The 17,281-nt window shown below is 36.0% G+C and overlaps 2 protein-coding genes across 3 annotated transcripts; one reads left to right on the forward strand and one right to left on the reverse strand.

The window, feature by feature from the left end:
* Positions 1-583: 583 nt before the first annotated feature.
* On the reverse strand, positions 584-3,388 carry LOC106143167 (uncharacterized). The gene is made up of 2 exons (XM_013345185.2): positions 3,346-3,388; positions 584-3,113 (listed from the first exon to the last, which is right to left on the reverse strand). Exon 2 carries the CDS (start codon positions 3,109-3,111, stop codon positions 1,012-1,014), a length of 2,100 nt encoding a protein of 699 aa, XP_013200639.2. The 5' UTR covers positions 3,112-3,113; positions 3,346-3,388; the 3' UTR covers positions 584-1,011.
* Positions 3,389-4,071: 683 nt separating this feature from the next.
* LOC106138219 (myoneurin) lies at positions 4,072-9,461 on the forward strand. Of its 2 annotated transcripts, none has more exons than XM_013339315.2 (7): positions 4,072-4,732; positions 5,667-5,830; positions 6,396-6,499; positions 7,280-7,401; positions 8,509-8,636; positions 8,966-9,053; positions 9,358-9,461. In XM_013339315.2, exons 1-7 carry the CDS (start codon positions 4,153-4,155, stop codon positions 9,402-9,404), a joined length of 1,233 nt encoding a protein of 410 aa, XP_013194769.1. In that variant the 5' UTR covers positions 4,072-4,152; the 3' UTR covers positions 9,405-9,461. The 2 variants fall into 2 exon arrangements, with proteins under 2 accessions (XP_013194769.1, XP_060807784.1); XM_060951801.1 differs by having other exon boundaries at positions 6,396-6,493; positions 7,277-7,401.
* Positions 9,462-17,281: the final 7,820 nt, after the last annotated feature.

The raw sequence follows: 17,281 nt of genomic DNA on the forward strand, positions 1-17,281 counted from the left end.
TTCTTAAAAAATTACTTTCAGGTAGCTTCTTGGGACATTTTGGCGTTGTTTTGTAAGATATTCACCAAATGTTCCGTGTTTGTTTCCTAAGGATTTGTAGGATAAAGGGCATTAAAAGACATAGGACTTACCGTTACTTCGCCTAAAGAATCTGTTTGCCGTGCAGAGAGGTAATACTGCCATAATCCAATCTCTTTTTTATTTGTAAATACTAAGTTTATTTTTTATTACTACTTATATTAAATGTATTATCATGTTTGATATTAAGGTACCCGAGTCGAATATGGCCACCTTAAGGTTTAGAGTAATTTTTTTTAATGATTATGCGATAAAGGCCTGACTTTGCATATTTTCCTAAAAACCTTATCTATTTAGCTTTCATAACATAGAAAAAAAATTGCTAAATTATTGATCATTTCTATATAATATTCATTTTTTTTAAAAGGGGTAAATTGGCCATATTTCCGACCGTGTATGTAAATATGCCCACGGTGTGGCCATATTTACAGTATGGATAATTTTGTTATGAAATAAAATAAAATAATTTGTAAATTTCAAGTATTTTTATTAAACCAGTCCAGATATGTATTATCTTACGTTTAATAATCAAAAATCGTATAGGTACGAGTACTCTCTATAAAATATTTTAAGTCAAATCTAGCGAAAAACAACAATATTTAAATTTCTGTGCTAAATGTATTGGCTCAGCCTGAGATCCATTTAATACCTATCTAAACTTATTCTAACATCAGTCTCTGACTTCAGTTCACAAAAATTAAAACAAAACACTTAAGAATTACTTGTCTTATTAATTAGATAAATTGGCTTGCTCTGAGATCAACTTAATTGTCAATAACAATAACAATAGAAGACTAAATCTGTGAGACATTAACTTCAAATCACATAAATTCAAAAGAGTGATAACTTAAATCTAGAGTCAACATGCATGTGCATTAGACAATGCACAAAAGATACTTGAACGATCAATAAAGATACTTGAGTATCTTGTTTTTAATCATCATAACATTGGGGACATATAAAATTTTCTGTGTCTTCGGCAGACAAACCAACGCACTCTTCATAGACATAGGAACCACATTTAAAACAAGATCGCATGTCAGCAACTCTATCTTGATCACAAACGAAGCAATACCAAGACTCACCAAGTTTTCTAGCTTTTCCTTTACCACTTTTCGGTTTTGAAGGAATCTTGTTTGATGAGGCTCTATTCCTTTTTGAAGGATCTTGTTTTCTTTTTGGTAAAGTAATGTTGGATGGTCCAGGAATATCATTCTTTTTTTGAGAGGCAGCTGAGGATGACTTTGATGTACTTTTCTTCTTTTTTGAAGTTTTATTCGATGACCCTGGCAAAGTGTTTCTTTTCTGAGAAGCTGCTCCGGACGGACCTGGCAATTTTTTTTGTACAAAAGTTGCTTTCGTTAGTTCTTGAGCCAGACTATTAATGGCTTTTGCCCTCGGAGCAGTCTTTGGGCTAGATGTTGTCTTTACCGGAGTTTTTAACATAGCACTGAAAGATTCATATGATTCATTAAGTAAATCCGAAACTGCCTTTACAGCTTCTATGTTCTGGCTGTTCTGTTTCAAGCTTGCTAATGGGACGTCATCGTCGCTATCGTCACCTTCAGTACGAATATTTTCACCGAGCTTAAGTTGATCATTTCTCGAAGGTGAAGAAGGTGCAGTAGCTATGTTATTATTGTCTTGTGACAAGGCATGTACTGGTGATTTAGCATTGGTGCCAGAGGGACCACTTTGAACTGGAGTGTAACGATCACCGCTGATGTTCAAATTAGGATGAGAACAAGCTAAAATACTTTCACTGTCAACACTTGAATCAGTAATATCATTAGGATCTTCATTTTCGTTTTGTCCAGTATTAGATTCAGTTATTGTGGGATCGTATGTTGGGATACTTGGAGCATACGCTTCTTCGGGAATCTTTTGCGGATCAAATGGAAAAATCCCAGTAGCCTCGAAACCAGCTCTGATATTTGCCGGCGTTGCAGCCTTGTCCCACACCTTTGAAAATATAATTCCAAATCTTTGTTTCGTTATTTTACGATCCTGGTTGATAGACCAGTACCTCAGAACCTCCTCATCCCAATAATACTCATACGAATGAAAAACCGATTTGTCCATCGGCTGCAGCTCATGTGTTGTGTTGCTGGGAAGACAGAAAAGTTTTATATTGAATTTCTCTGCAACTTCAACTATGGTATAGTCCAGATGGCATTTAGCACCGTCAAAGATAAGAACACAAGGTCCTGATAGTTTAAATTTGGCGAAGTGGTGTAACCAGTTCACGAACGTTTCAGTATTCATACTGCCTTTGGGAGTCATTTGAGCTATTGACCCTGTAGGTAAAGAATCAATCCATTCAGGTTTCATTCTTTTGCCCTTGAACAAAATCATTGGGGGGATAGCGTGGCCTAAAGCGCTGCCACATGAGACTACAGTCACATTTTCACCATGTTCCGGCGCCACTAGGTGTACTCTTTTTGTTCCACGTTCCGCTAAAACTTGTGGTGCTTTATGTAAATTAAGCTGACAGCCTTTCTCATCGACATTGAAAATTCTCTCAGGTTTATTCAAAACGTCGTTTTCTTCCATAGTCTTTTTTAATTTGGCAAAATAGTCAGCAACTACGACTTTATTCAGCTTTGCGGCGCGTGCCGGGTTCAGATTTTGAGATTTTCTTCTACTGATATTTTTATGTCGATTTAGAAAACCTCTTAGCCAATCTCGTCCAACCATTAAGCCTCGACTCGATACTGAAACATTGTTTTGAATGCAAAACGTCTTGACACAAGTGCGTAGTACCCGTTGTGTTAGCGGATACCCCACATGGCATAAACGGATAATACGGGAAGCCAAATCTCTCTCTTGTGCTTCGTTTAAAAGCGGCTTTCTGCCTAAAGTAGACTTCGTAGTCTTTTTCTCTAATAAATAACGTCTTAACGTGCGCCTTGGGATGTTATAGTTTTTGGCAGCCGTGTATATCTTCACACCACGTTTGACAGCGGCAATTGCTCGTTTCATGTCATCTTCTGACCAATTACTCCGAATACCTTTACTTTTGTATCGCGGCATATCTAAAAAAGAAAATGTTACTAAGAATGAAAAAAATCATACATGCAATATGGCCAGTTGCTGGATATATTTTCAGTCATAGGATTTTTATGCTTAACCTCACTCTGACCAAAAACACATGGATACTTTCATAAATGACAAAGAAAATATCGAAATACGATAACTGTGCCACCTGACAACGTGAATAAATATGCACTAAATCGAAAAACTAAAGAAATATAGCAAAAAACTTACTTGCGATTTTTAAGAGCAGCGATGCACCTTTCCACTGTGATGCCCGTTGAGCGACTGTGGAGAGGGTGGGGCGCCCTGCGGGTGCGCCGTTCAAATACGACCTTGGGCCACCAACATGGCGCGCAACGATCAGATTCTAACTATGTTTCGTATTTGTAATATTAGGATGTGGCCATATTTTTCGGCTGGCCATATTCGACACAGGTACCTTATATAGAATTTATTTAGTTGGTAATTATAAAGAATTAATTGTAATAATCTATTATGTATGAGTTTGGCTATAACGGTTTTATGTGAAATGAAAATACTATTAAAATGAGCAGTGTAAGTAGGTATAACTAGAAAAAAAATTTAAAAGACAGTAATGATTTTTTTAATTGTATTTAATATACTATGTATTTGTACTCGCGTTTCTAAAAATGATAGAGTGCTAAAATAAAAAAATCTGGGAAATTCGTTTTGCTTTATTTCCACTCAAAATCATATATTAAGATAGCTTTGCAGCGTCGTCCTGGTACTGTGATCAGAAATCGGAAATAAATTCAAATTAAATTTTTGACAACGACGAATTTAATTGAGACATCACTTCCCTATTCTTAGTCAATAAAAATTAAAAATGGTGGAAATCCATAGTCTCTGTCTACCCAAATGGGAAACTAAGCAACTGTCAACGTCAGACATAAAAATCTTGCTTACAAATTGTCATAGAGCCTATTTTCCCGATATTGTAATTTGTGACAATTCAATTCAAATCTGTTTTATTTTTGTTGTACGCTACGCTTGATTAATATTTAATTTAAACGAAACATGTCCGAGGAAGAAATAGAATATTTAGATGAAGATGCTGATATCGTACAACAGTGCGTTCAAAATGTATCATTAACCCAGAAACAGTTGGTGGAAACCGTAACACCGCAAACCCCATTGCTAGTGGAAAGACAACCGGTTTCAAAGAAGAAAAAACGTAAAATCGAAGAGGATGATTCCGATTACGACCCCCGTGAAAATATTGTGCTTCCGCCTCCTAACCGGAATAAGAAGAAAAAGTATAATCCAATGATGCCGAAACCTGCTGTGCCTAAGACCAGCACATCACTTCCATCGCAAAAAGTACAGTATCGGCAAACAAAAAAGGTTATACCTAGCACTGTTCCACTGCACACTCGTAGGAAAATGACTATTGGTATTCCGGACTATGATGATCCTCTATGTTTGCCAGTAAGAGCGATCATTCGGAATGCTATTGATAAAAAAAAGTTGAAGTCTTGGAATGATGCCTGCATTTCACATTTGAAGCACGCTGACAAGGTTTTAAAGCCTGAGAAAGGCGTGACTAAAGGATCTTCGAGGATGGTCGTGTTGAGAAAAGTTCTGAACAAAGACACTGGTAAGTAGTTAAGATGTTACATAAGATGTAACATGAGTTCTTTAGTTTTTGTAAATATTGAATTAATGTTTACTATTCTGAAGTGTTCTGTGGTTCTCGGCACTACAGTACAAATTAAATAATAGTACGACTCTATCTACCTAATAAAGATTTAACACACAATGTTTCCAATGACTTGAAGGAGGTTGTAACGGTAACAAAAGTTAGCGCTCAGCTGCCACCACAGAGAAGTTCTTCTACGCTAGTGAAGTTGATGTTGTTGAAAAAAATGCTGCAGTGCATTTTGTTACCACTTCTTCTGCACTAACACCTTGGGAGCGGTAGTAAACTTAGTTTTAAGTAAATTATTTGACGTCAACCAATGTACCAATGTTGTGAAACCAAAAGATTTGACAATTATTATACGATCCTATAATAATGAATAAAAATTTTGAATTTGAATTTGCTAGTTGCAACGCCTAGGGAGGTTGCAACTGTAGAAATACTTATTGCACGATTTAGACATTTCACTACTACTAGTTGAGGGCATCATATTCTTGTTCCACTTCACTGTGATTGGTTGACATTTTAGCAACTAAGGGATAGGCTTACAACCTTGTGATTCATCTTTAAGGCGATGGGCAGGCAACCTGTCAACAATTGAATCTTAATTCCATCAAAAAGCCATAGATGATTGTGGCTCTCAGCCCTTTCGAGACAGTTGACTCTGTCTACCAAGATAGGGATAAAGACATTATTATGTGTTTATGTATATGTATTTAGATAAACATCCAAGACCCAGGACAATCAGAGGAAGTTTGTTTCTCATCATGCCCTGACCGGGATTCGAACCCACACACAGATAAGCATATTACCGCTACGCCACGGAGGCCGTTAACCGTTTGAGCCATGAGCTACCAAAGGTTTTCTTAACAAAAAAAAATAATTTCTTCAGGAAAGTACGAGATTGCGGTGTGGACTAAAACATGCGTGGAAAATGAGAACGGAGCCAAGAAATCTCAGAATTTCCAAAGCATACTGCCCAAATTCTCCGAGAGGACAGTCCTGAATGTCGATGCTACATCCAGAAAGCCTAAGAAATATCGCCATGTAGATGAGGTGAGTAGAAGAGAATAGAATAGATTTATTTTCAAAATTGGATACAAGGTATCACTTATTGACATCACATCACTTAAATCTAATTTTATCAACTACTGCTTCCGAAGCGCATGTCTACATAAAGCAGCAGGACCAAACTACACTGCAGCATTTTCACTGGACGTTAATTTACAAATATTGATCTCTTAAATCTAATTGTGGATGAAAGCACATTGTCTACATCGAAAAATGTGAATTATTATAAAAATAATGAATTTATAATTATAATAGGAAGTATGCAGAGATTGTGGCAAGTGGAAAGAGGTAGTCTCTGCCTACCCCTCCTGGAAAGAGGCGTGATTTTATGTATGTATAATGATTTCAATAAGAATATTATGTCAAATAGATATATTATGTAGATAAAATAAGATATGTCCTACATACTATACAATTTGTTTAAATGTAAACCATGTCAAATATAGGAAAAATAAATTGTATTTCTGTGACAATGTGCTGTGTAATTTTTAAATATCTTAAAGAACAGTCTATATGCCTCTGTTAATAAATTTTATTGTGTCAATTGCAGGTCATATTGACAAAGGAAACCTACAAGAATGAAGACACATTGGTGGTCTACAAAACTAATGAACATCTGTCAGCTTCTTATGCTATGACTATACAGAACAACAGGTATAGAAGTTGATTAATTTGTTGATCTGCCCTCACTGTAAGAACATCGGTTACTCACACACACACACACACACACACATATATATATAAATCACGCTTCTTTCCCATAGCGGTAGGCAGAGACCACATCCTTCCACTTGCCACGATCCCTGCATTTCTTTCGCTTCAACCACATTTGTGAGTCTCCTCATGCAAACTCGTCGGTTTCGGGTACTCTTGACCAGACATTTTGCTAAAACGTCTCCGATTTGATCAAGGCCGTGTGGTTCTCGGCGCCAGTACAAAAAAGAATAGGACCACTCTATCTCTTTCCCATGGATGTCGTACAAGGCGACTAAGGGATAGGCTTACAAATATGGGATTCTTTTTTAGGCGATGGGCTAGCAACCTGTCACTATTTGAATCTCAATTTTATGCCCAATAGCTGAACGTAGCCTATCAGTCTTTTCAAGACTGTTGGCTCTATCTACCCCACAAGCGTTAAAGACGTGATTGTATGTATGCATAAAATGTATTGTTATACATACATATGGTCACGTCTATATCCCTTGTGGGATAGACAGAGCCAATAGTCTTGAAAAGACTGATCGGCCACGTTCAGCTATTTGGCTTAATGATAGAATTGAGATTCAAATAGTGACATGTTGCTAGCCCGTCGCCTAAAAAAGAATCCCAAGATTGTAAGCCTGCTATTATTATCTTTTTTTTTTTAATAAATCAATGGTTGGTGAAAGTATTCTTAATGTGAACCAATAATGTATTCTCTCATCTTAATTTCAGCTCGGAAGACAAAGACGGCGAGGAAAGCCCGCGGAAGTATCTCCGCGAGGTGTCGTGTTGCGGGATGTGCGCAGCCTGCTATCAGCTGTCGTACCGCAATGTGTCTCGGAAGGAAAATAACTGTGAGTTTTTAGAACTAGATCTCCGTTGTTGACATTTTTGTTATGTGTGTAGACATACATACATATCATCACGTCTATATCTCTTACGGGGTAGACAGAGCCAACAGTCTTGAAAAGACCGAAAGGCCACGCTCAGCTATTTGGCTTAATGATAGAATTGAGATTCATATAGTGACAGGTTGCTAGCCTGTCGCCTAAAAAAGAATCCCAAGTTTGTAAGCCTATCCCTTACTCGCCTTTTACGACATCCATGGGAAATAGATGGAGTGGTCCTATTCTTTTTTGTATTGGTGCCGGGAACCACACGGCACCAATACAATGTGTGTAGAAGTTTCTAATATTACTAGAATAAGCCCGCGTTGGCGGCAAGTGGAAATATGTAGTATCATACATACAAGATATACAAGGAGAGTGTGGAGGAAAAGGTCGGAGTATTGTATATCTGCTTAGTCAACCTGTTTTCATTCATTCTCTCCACATGACTGAACCATCTCAACATACCCTTTTCTATTATGTAGTATATATGTAGTATCCTTTATGAGAAAAAGGTTATTTATACAAATGTGATCCCACTTCTGCCACCAAGAACTTAAAATACTATCTATTACTTAGTCCTACTCACTGATTGATCGATTGACTGTATATCGAACAGTGTCAGGGGTTTGTCCTGGGTATAGTCGGATGTCTGTATAAGACTCGAGTGCGATCCTTGCGATGCGATCTTGACATAATTTGTACAGTATGTACATATTTTATTTTATCTTTATTTTTATTTTATTTGACTAAATATTCGTATTGACATAATTAGTTCTACATTCATTCATGTTTTTTAATGTAGACAATGTGCATTCGTCCACGATTTAGATTTAAGAGATCTATATTTGTAAATTGACGTCCGATGAAAAAACGCTGCAGTGTAGTTTGTTCCGCCGCTTCTTCTACACATGCGCTTTGGAAGCGGTAATAGTTATAATTAGATTTACGTGATGTGACGTCAATAAGTGATACCTTGTATCCAATTTTGAAAATAAATCTATTCTATTCTATCCCACTTCTGCCCCCAAAAAGTTATTTAACTTTTTCTCTGACTTAGTGTTTGTCCAACAGTGGCAGTAGTTTGTCCAGTGTGCAGTCGGACATTCGTGAGTCTGTATAATTTGTTGACCCACGTCCGCTCCCACTCCAGCGATGATGTGAAGATGTACAAGAAGGAATTCTCAAAATTACTGGCTCAGGTGAGTTGCCTTTTTTATTATACAAACATAATATCTCTAGCTTTTACCCGCAGCTTCGCCCGCGTGAATTTAGCGCCATCCGCGCGTGCTAATTTAGCATAACCTACAAAAGAATGCAGGGTTTTCGCAAATCCCATAAGGTGTATAGTTTTTCGATGAAAAGTATTAGAGAATGAAGAAAAAAAACGGGGAAAATTATTCCTCCTTGAGGGCGGGCTTCAATGATGCCCAAAATAACTATTCCACGCGGACGAAGTCGCGGGCACAACTAGTTTGATATAATGTGTATTAAAAGATGTTGATTCAAAGACCGTACATTTAATTTTCAGGTGGTCGGCTACCATTACAAATGTCGCTTATGTCAAGAGCAATGCGATAGTATAAGAAATTTGAGACTCCACGTCGCTACGCACAAAGGTAAGATTAATATTTACTATTTTTAACCACCAATACAAAAAAGAATAGGACCACTCCATATCTTTCCCATGGATGTCGTAAAAGGCGACTAAGGGATAGGCTTATGAACTTGGGATTCTTCTTTTAGGCGACAGACTAGTAACTTGTCACTATTTGAATCTCAATTCTATCATTAAGCCAAACAGCTGAACGTGGCCTATCAGTCTTTTTAAGGCTGTTGGCTCTGTCTACCCCGCAAGGGATATAGACGTGATTATATGTATATATGTATGTGTGTATTTAAGAAATCTTTTTATAATTTCAGGTAATAAGACGTTTGTTTGTGAGGTCGGGAATCACGCAACAACTTAATATCAATGTTATATTATTCAGTTTACGTTGTATTTAGATAAAGTCAATAAAATATCATTAAGACAATATTTGGTTTTTTCTTTATTTTTTAAATATACAATAAAATACAATAACTAGAATAGAATAGAGTTATTTTCAAAATTGGATACAAGGTATCACTTATTGACGTCACATCACTTAAATCTAGCGGCGGAACAAACTACACTGCATCATTTTCATCAGACGTCAATTTACAAATACAAATCAACTCTATTGCACCACAATAAATTACAGCAAATTCACAATCATGTATTGTATTAAAACACACAAAGTTTATCTGCTTAACCCAATGGTAGACTGTTAGATAATGCTATTAACATTAAGTCCGCCTATTGTACTTTACAAATTGTAATTGTTACAATAAAGTGTAACAGACAATCAAGGGAAATGGTATTTCTCTTGTGAGCTATGGGCTAGCAGTTAGTATATTTTATATATTATATGTTAGTATTTGAATCTCAATTCCGTCATTAATCCATACAGCTGAACGTGGCTTTTCAGTGTTTACAGCGATTGTTACCTCTGTCTACCCCGTTGTGGATAGTGACGGGATAAAATGTGTATATGAAAAAAAGTATAGCACAAAATCATGGTATTACTATTTGCAAACTGTCGCCGCATGAACCGTCTAGTTGCCGGCACCAATTGGAAAAAGAATACGACTACTCCATTTCTTTCCCCATGGATGTCGTAAAAGGCGACTAAGGGATAGGCTTATAAACTTGGGATTCTTATTTTAGGCGATGGGCTAGCAACCTGTCACTATTTGAATCTCAATTCTATTATTAAGCCAAACAGCTGAACGCGGCATTTGTCTTTTCAAGACTGTTGTCTCTGTATACCCCGCAAGGGATACAGACGTGATTATAATATGTAAGTATGTATTTTTGCGTCATTGTTAAACAAAACTATTACTTCGCCAGCTCATATCGCGAAGTGATAGTTTTGTTGATATCAGATCAACTCGATACAGGTAAAAATTATATAGTCTGTCCTGTCTGTCTGTCTGGAACCCTCCCTCTGAATAGTTGCCATAGGGATATCAATCGATACGGACAAATAGACAAACATAATTACACAGCAGACATTGGGGTGAAATTAATTAGTATGCATGTATGTATGTATATTTGTTATAGTATTTGTATTGTGAATGTAGTACTATATTTAGTTTGTTGAAATTTGTTTTGAAACGTCCGAGATTTAATTTTTATGATGCGTTTACGCAAAAAACAAAGAATTTAATGATATAAGTAGATACTTAAATTATTAAAGAAAATATACATACATAAAATCACGCCTCTTTCCCGGAGGGGTAGGTAGAGACTACCTCTTTCCACTTGCCACGATCTCTGCATACTTCCTTCACTTCATCCACATTCATAACTCTCTTCATGTAAGCTCGGCGGTTTCGGGTACTTTTGACCTGACCCTTTACCAGGACGTCCTTAATTTGATCAAGATACATTCGTTTATTAAAGAAAATATATATATTTTACTATGTTAAAGATTTGAGATTTACCTCTACCTGTCTGTTACGCTTTCACGCCTAAACCACTGAACCGATTTTGATGAAATCTGGTACAGAGATAAAGTCGACCCTGAGGAAGAACAGGCTTTATTGCGAAAAAAGAAACCACGCATACAAAGCTGCAGGCAAAAAAATTGTAACCCAAAAAAGTTTTAACCACTTATATAAATGTGTCAAAACAACAATTACATCAAGATTACGATTGTAACAACAGATAATAGAGTCGGGTCAATGACCTGCGGGGGAGGAAGGGTCAACGCCCTGTGACGTCACGTGGGGGTCCGAAATTTTAGGGTGAGATCCGATATTTTTCGATATGGCGAAAATTGTATTGCGAGGGGGAGATTTTATGTGTTTGACGTCATATGGCGATTTAGATACAGTGATAGTTTGCGAAATATGACGTTCGCTATAAACTAATAATAGTTATCGGTTTCGTCTGTGTACGTACGTATATACATACATACATATAGTCACGTCTATATCCCTTGCGGGGTAGACAGAGCCAACAAAGAATAGCACCACTCCCATCTCTTTAGGATTCTTCTTTGGACTATGGGCTCGCAACCTGTCACTATTTGAATCTCAATTCTATCATTAAGCCCAAATGCTCAACGTGGCCATTCAGTCTTTTCAAGACTGTTGGCTCTGTCTACCCCGCAAGGGATATAGACGTGATCATATGTATGTATGTATGCTAGCTTGTTTATAAAACCTGACCACCTAATATTTTGAATGTAAACTAGCTTTTGCGCGGGGCTTCGCTCCTGTGGGAATTTCCCGAAAAAAAATACTTAACCTATAATTTACTCCCGAAGCCCAGTCTATTCTGTATCTGTGCCAAATTTCATTTAATTATAAACGCGCCCCAAACACTCGCCTCTGGACTACTACAGCACTCACCAAGTGAAGTAGCACGCTATCATCAAATCTCCCAGGGAGTCCCGCTCTAGCGCGTTTTTTGGTGCAAAGAATGGTCATAGCTCTCCAGCGTGGTAATGCAGCAAGTGTTCACCTTTGCACCAGAAACTCTATAGGGTGGGTTGTAATTTATACCTCTATTTTCCGACGTTGTAATATAACAAATGTATAATTATTCGAAAAAAAAAAAAACCTTTTCAGAATCAGTTTAAAAATGATCAACTTTAACAGCAACAGTATTCAGAGTAGTAGTTGTAGGTGGGTCTGATCCCAATCAGTGAGATGTGCTTCTGTGTCCGTGGCCTAGATGGTTAGGCCTAGGGAGGGGACGGTATCCTCTGGCGACTACTCGCTGGATCACGTGTCTATAGCTGAACCCACGACCTCTTAAACATAGTTAAACTAGTCCGCTAATAAAGGTTGTAGTAATTCTATGGATCTTTAAATTACCTGTCGTCTCTCTTACCTGCGACGATTTACCTAAACGTACCAACTTCTTTCTCCTGGTGTTAAATCTGAACTTCCCTGGAGAGGAGACCCAGGTGCGTCTTTTGATCATAATTTTTTAAATTGACGTCCGGTGAAAATGCTGCAGTGTAGTTTGTTCCGCCGCTTCTTCTACACATGAGCTTTAGAAGCGGTAATAGTTATAGTTAGATATAAGTGATGTGACGTCAATAAGTGACAACTTGTATCTAATTTTGAAAATAAATCTATTCTATTGTGGATTGCGTAAGTCAGGACACGAAGCCTTTGCAGGGGAACCTAACCCATATTGGATCAAGGGAAAAGCTGCACTAGATATGTGCCTTTTCCCTTGGTCTCATTTTACGACATAAAAAAATAGAAAAAATACAAAATAAGACTTCCAAAAAAAATGTTCGTACAAAAGGTTGAAATGTCTACATATAATTTTGTGTTTTTCATTATTCAGCTTCAAATAATATTTTCTTATATAATACTTTCCTTTACTGTATCAATTTAAAAAGAAATTGCAACAGAATATTTACTTACAATAAGACTGCAGTAAAAAAAAAATCAAATTCTTAAAAAAAAAAAGTTTAAAAATCAACATATTAATCAACTTTACTGGCAGGAATTCGTCAATAATTAAGTGCCACCCCTCGCTAGGGTTGGCAGCGCGTGTCATATCAGATAGGGTGTCACCGGGATAGCCCTTCGTTGGTATTAGGGTTCGTTACCACAAATATTGAGTGCTGGGGTACGCCCGCTCCTCTACTGACGTTAACTTTTTTTTTCTCGACTGAATTACAAAAAAAAAATAGTAGCCTGTATCCTGTATCTGCATTGAAAATAATTTTGAAAATGGAAACCTAGTTTCGCATCTTTATAATAAATAATTTTTTATTTTTTTTTGATAAAGATTTGCGATGAGATTTATGAAAAAAAATTAAAATTATTAAAAAATTACCATTTAAAACCATTAAAAAAAACAATTTTTTTTTTTCAATTTTTCATTTTTAATTAATTTTGTAAGTATTCTTTTTTCGCAATCAAGAAATATTTCTAAAATTAATGAAGTTTTTTATGCTATAGGTACATATGCATGTTATGTATTGTTTAAAGTTTTAGTGTTAGGTATTTGCATAACTTTATCGTTAAATTGTTCTTGCAGGCGATGAGCTAGTGACCTGTCACTATTTGAATCTCAATTCCATGAATAAGTCATACAGATCAACGTTACCTTTGAGTATGTCCATGACTGTTGGCTGTGTCTAGCCCGCAAGGGATATGGACGTGATTATAATGTATTGATGTATGTATTTAGGGTTAAGGGAATAGAAATGAAACATTAAAATATCGGGTTTTTTATATATTTAGAACAAGAAATGTATAGTTACAACCATTGAGGATATTAAATATCATATTGTAAAAACTATTGTATAAAGTGAAGAGAATGTGACATTTTTTCATATTTTTTTTATTCAATTATAATTAATTCCAATAAATTAATAATTATAGACACATAAATTACGTGAAAATATTAATTAATAAATTACTTAAAAACAGCCAAGTAACTACTGATGTAAATATTTGGTTATCCATGCTTACTTTTAGGAATGAGTATTCAAAAATTTCTATTCCGTACTTCAAAGAAAGACGGTGTTGTATAATTTTCCAAAAGTAGCTTTGAAGTCGAAACTGGCCAACCATTTTGGAAAACTCTACAAAGAATCTTAAACGATCTTACAAATTATTGGGAACAACATTTAAGGCTAAGATCACACTAAAACTGATTGATATTCGAAATATATTTCCCTGTGTACAATGTCCTTTCTCATTTACATCGCATCAACTTCACCTTAAATTTTTTTGCTAAGGCTTCTTATTATTGCGCAAAAGACGAATTTTTATATATATATAAAAAAAAATCGAAACGATTTTATGACTAGGAGGACATATTTTGAATGCTCAGTACACAGCGATTACATCAGGTTTAGTGTATGGATCTTAATCCCGCTACTATTTCTTGTGCAACTTAAATTTTCCTCACAAAAGCTATAATGAATGAAATAGAGGTAATTATTTAAAACCGACACAATAAGTATATAGAAATATACCTAACGTTTAGGTACAATATTAACTAAATCGGTTAATACGACCAACACAGACACCTACGCCCTATTTTATAATAATCATAAAAAGACGAAAAAAAACTTCAACATTGATTTTAATTAACCGGAAGATCTTAGTTTTAATTTTTTTTTTCTTTTTTTTTAATTAGTTTTATAAAATACGTATTTGTATCAAATCGAAGTCAGCTAGCACGAACGAGGAAAATTGGCTGACCGAATTTCCATAATCTCATTTAATTATAAATATCATTGCTTTCATTGTTCTAGTACACCTTAACGTTGAAGTTGGTAAAATACTTATTCAATACTTTATTTTGAGACTCTTATTTTTATCTTACGATGCATTTTTCTAATTAACTCTATCCTTATTCGAGTCTGCTGGAAGTCGGAATGATTCAGTTAAAATGCGACAAGACCACGAAAAGTGTAGTGATGTACTTTTCCCTGATCTCGATATCGTATGGGATTATGAGTATCGACAACTACAGTTATATGTACTAAGAGTATCACATGCTACTCTGCACGATTCGGTTCGTCCCCATTGCGTTTGTTTACGAAACTTAGGCCTGTTTGCGAGACGCACACGGTGTGAACGCAGCGTGCCAGCCGCCGCGTTTCGAACGCTCGACATCTTACTCTAAACAACAGGTACCGGTCGTGTGCGCGCGCTCCACTCAATGGGAACTAACTGTTGTGCTATGCAGTTAAAGAGGAATCAACACCGAAAACAAATACCTAATAAATAGACAGTGAAATTGATATTACATGATATTAATTTTTATTTTAAATTCGAAACTATTGGTTATTAATTAATTCGCTCACCCGAAACTGGACCGATGCCGTTTGTTTTATTTACATATTTATTGCAATCTGTTATTTACCCGACCTATCAAGCTAATTTGACGCTAATATGCTTGTAAATGAAGCTTATTATTGACTGGACTTGGTCGAGCCGTTATATTTAAATTTTGTCGCTCCGGTTTCTATTTTTCACTGTCTATAATGATAATGGAGGGAGAAAACGTACCAAGGCACAATATTTTTATAACAACACTGAAGTGGTTTGTACCCTTCTTGAAGATGCTTGGATTCTAATACATGCCACGGTACGTTATCCCCGTTGTGACGATGATCAATGCGTTACAGGGAAGCGGTAGATGCCGTGAAAAGCCATAGTTATAAAATTATCGACAAGGTATACGATCTAAAAGCTACTACTAGAGAAACGGATCCAAAATACAGGAAGTACGTGGTGAGCAAACGTTGTTAAATATTCGACAACTTTATAACTAAGACAATTGCAGCGAAAGGAGGCATTGTGCATTTTGTTTTATTATATAGAATTTTGACGTATGAAGTAATAGTAACACATTTAATCGATGTCTCGAGTGTTCCGCGGCGTGAAAAATATTTCATATCGATAGGACGATTTGACCGCCGTTTCCGTGTCCCAACACTGCTCCGCATTTTGTGATTGAGCATTTGACTAGAATAGCGCGGGAAGTGCCGAGAGTACCTATGAAATTTCAAAAATGGAATGGAACGATTTGAAATATTTTTTACGTGCAGAAATGTTAACTTACGTATTTTATTTTCTATGGAAGATATCATTTCTTCATTTTGTGGTCTTATTTTTAATGGAATAGCGTATGATTCGGTCGCTTTATGTTTTGTGCATGCGCCCGAGCCTAGGCCATTCCAAATACCTCGTTTTTCGTACGCGTACGAAGTCACGACTGTTTAGAAAATGCTACATGCTTTATCCACCAGCACTATTTATCACCATTTCTGGACAGTCATCTGTTCCCACAACGTCGGATTTTCAATTGATTTACTTATTAAAGGGCCATTATCCACCTTGTACACATGCGTCTGATCACAGAGCAAATAATCTTGTGAAATTTCAACTAAGTACATACGCATAGCATTTTTAAAACAGTTCGATTTATGAACGTTTTAAAAAATATGAAAAAAAAAAAAATTGTTTTCTCGGCATGTGCTTATTTTTTTTTTCTTTCGCTTTAAATTACATAATGCTGGTACATATTTGATTTTCTCTGACTTTTGCCCTGTGACCTCCCTCTTATTTTTAACCATTATCTATTTATTTAATCAATCGCCACGTGATTATTTTATTTTTGCTAACTCACAGCCACATGTCAATATTAGCCTATGCATAGAGTATTGTTTCTGTGTCGCCAATTATTTTTATCCTTATTTTTTTAATTTCATAAAAAATGCATCAAAACACCTTTCAAAAAGTAGCCGTATGCTATTGATAACAGGTTTGATTATCCCATGTCACTTATTGGGGTTCTTACAATGTTCCGTTATTTTATCGTAACCCTACACGGCTTACGGGCAAAGGGGCTGTGATAACTGAAGAATATAGGGAAAATTATGTATAATGTGTTGCCAACTTTGTTGGCGGGTAAAAAGATAACAATTGTCTATGCTTATCGAACAGTGTTCGTAATTTTCAAAACTGGCTGGATATGAAATTTTCCAAATTCAATTTTTTTATAAGTTATGACAGCCCTTTCCCGGTTTTATATTAGTAGAACGTTTTGCAATCAGCCGCTTATAACTATGAAGATATGATTACAGTATATTAAAATACATACAAAAATATCAGTTAACGTTAATGCATACCCGTTCAGACATGTTAAAATTTCACAATTATCAATTATTGCTTGTCGATTATGATACTCTATAGACGGACCTCGGGCCCCTAAATTATTGAGCACTATTATTATTTTTAATAATTATTACCGAAAGAAGGGGTGACCCAC

Source organism: Amyelois transitella, chromosome 26 (genome assembly GCF_032362555.1).
Source record: "Amyelois transitella isolate CPQ chromosome 26, ilAmyTran1.1, whole genome shotgun sequence".
Taxonomy (NCBI): domain Eukaryota; kingdom Metazoa; phylum Arthropoda; class Insecta; order Lepidoptera; family Pyralidae; genus Amyelois; species Amyelois transitella.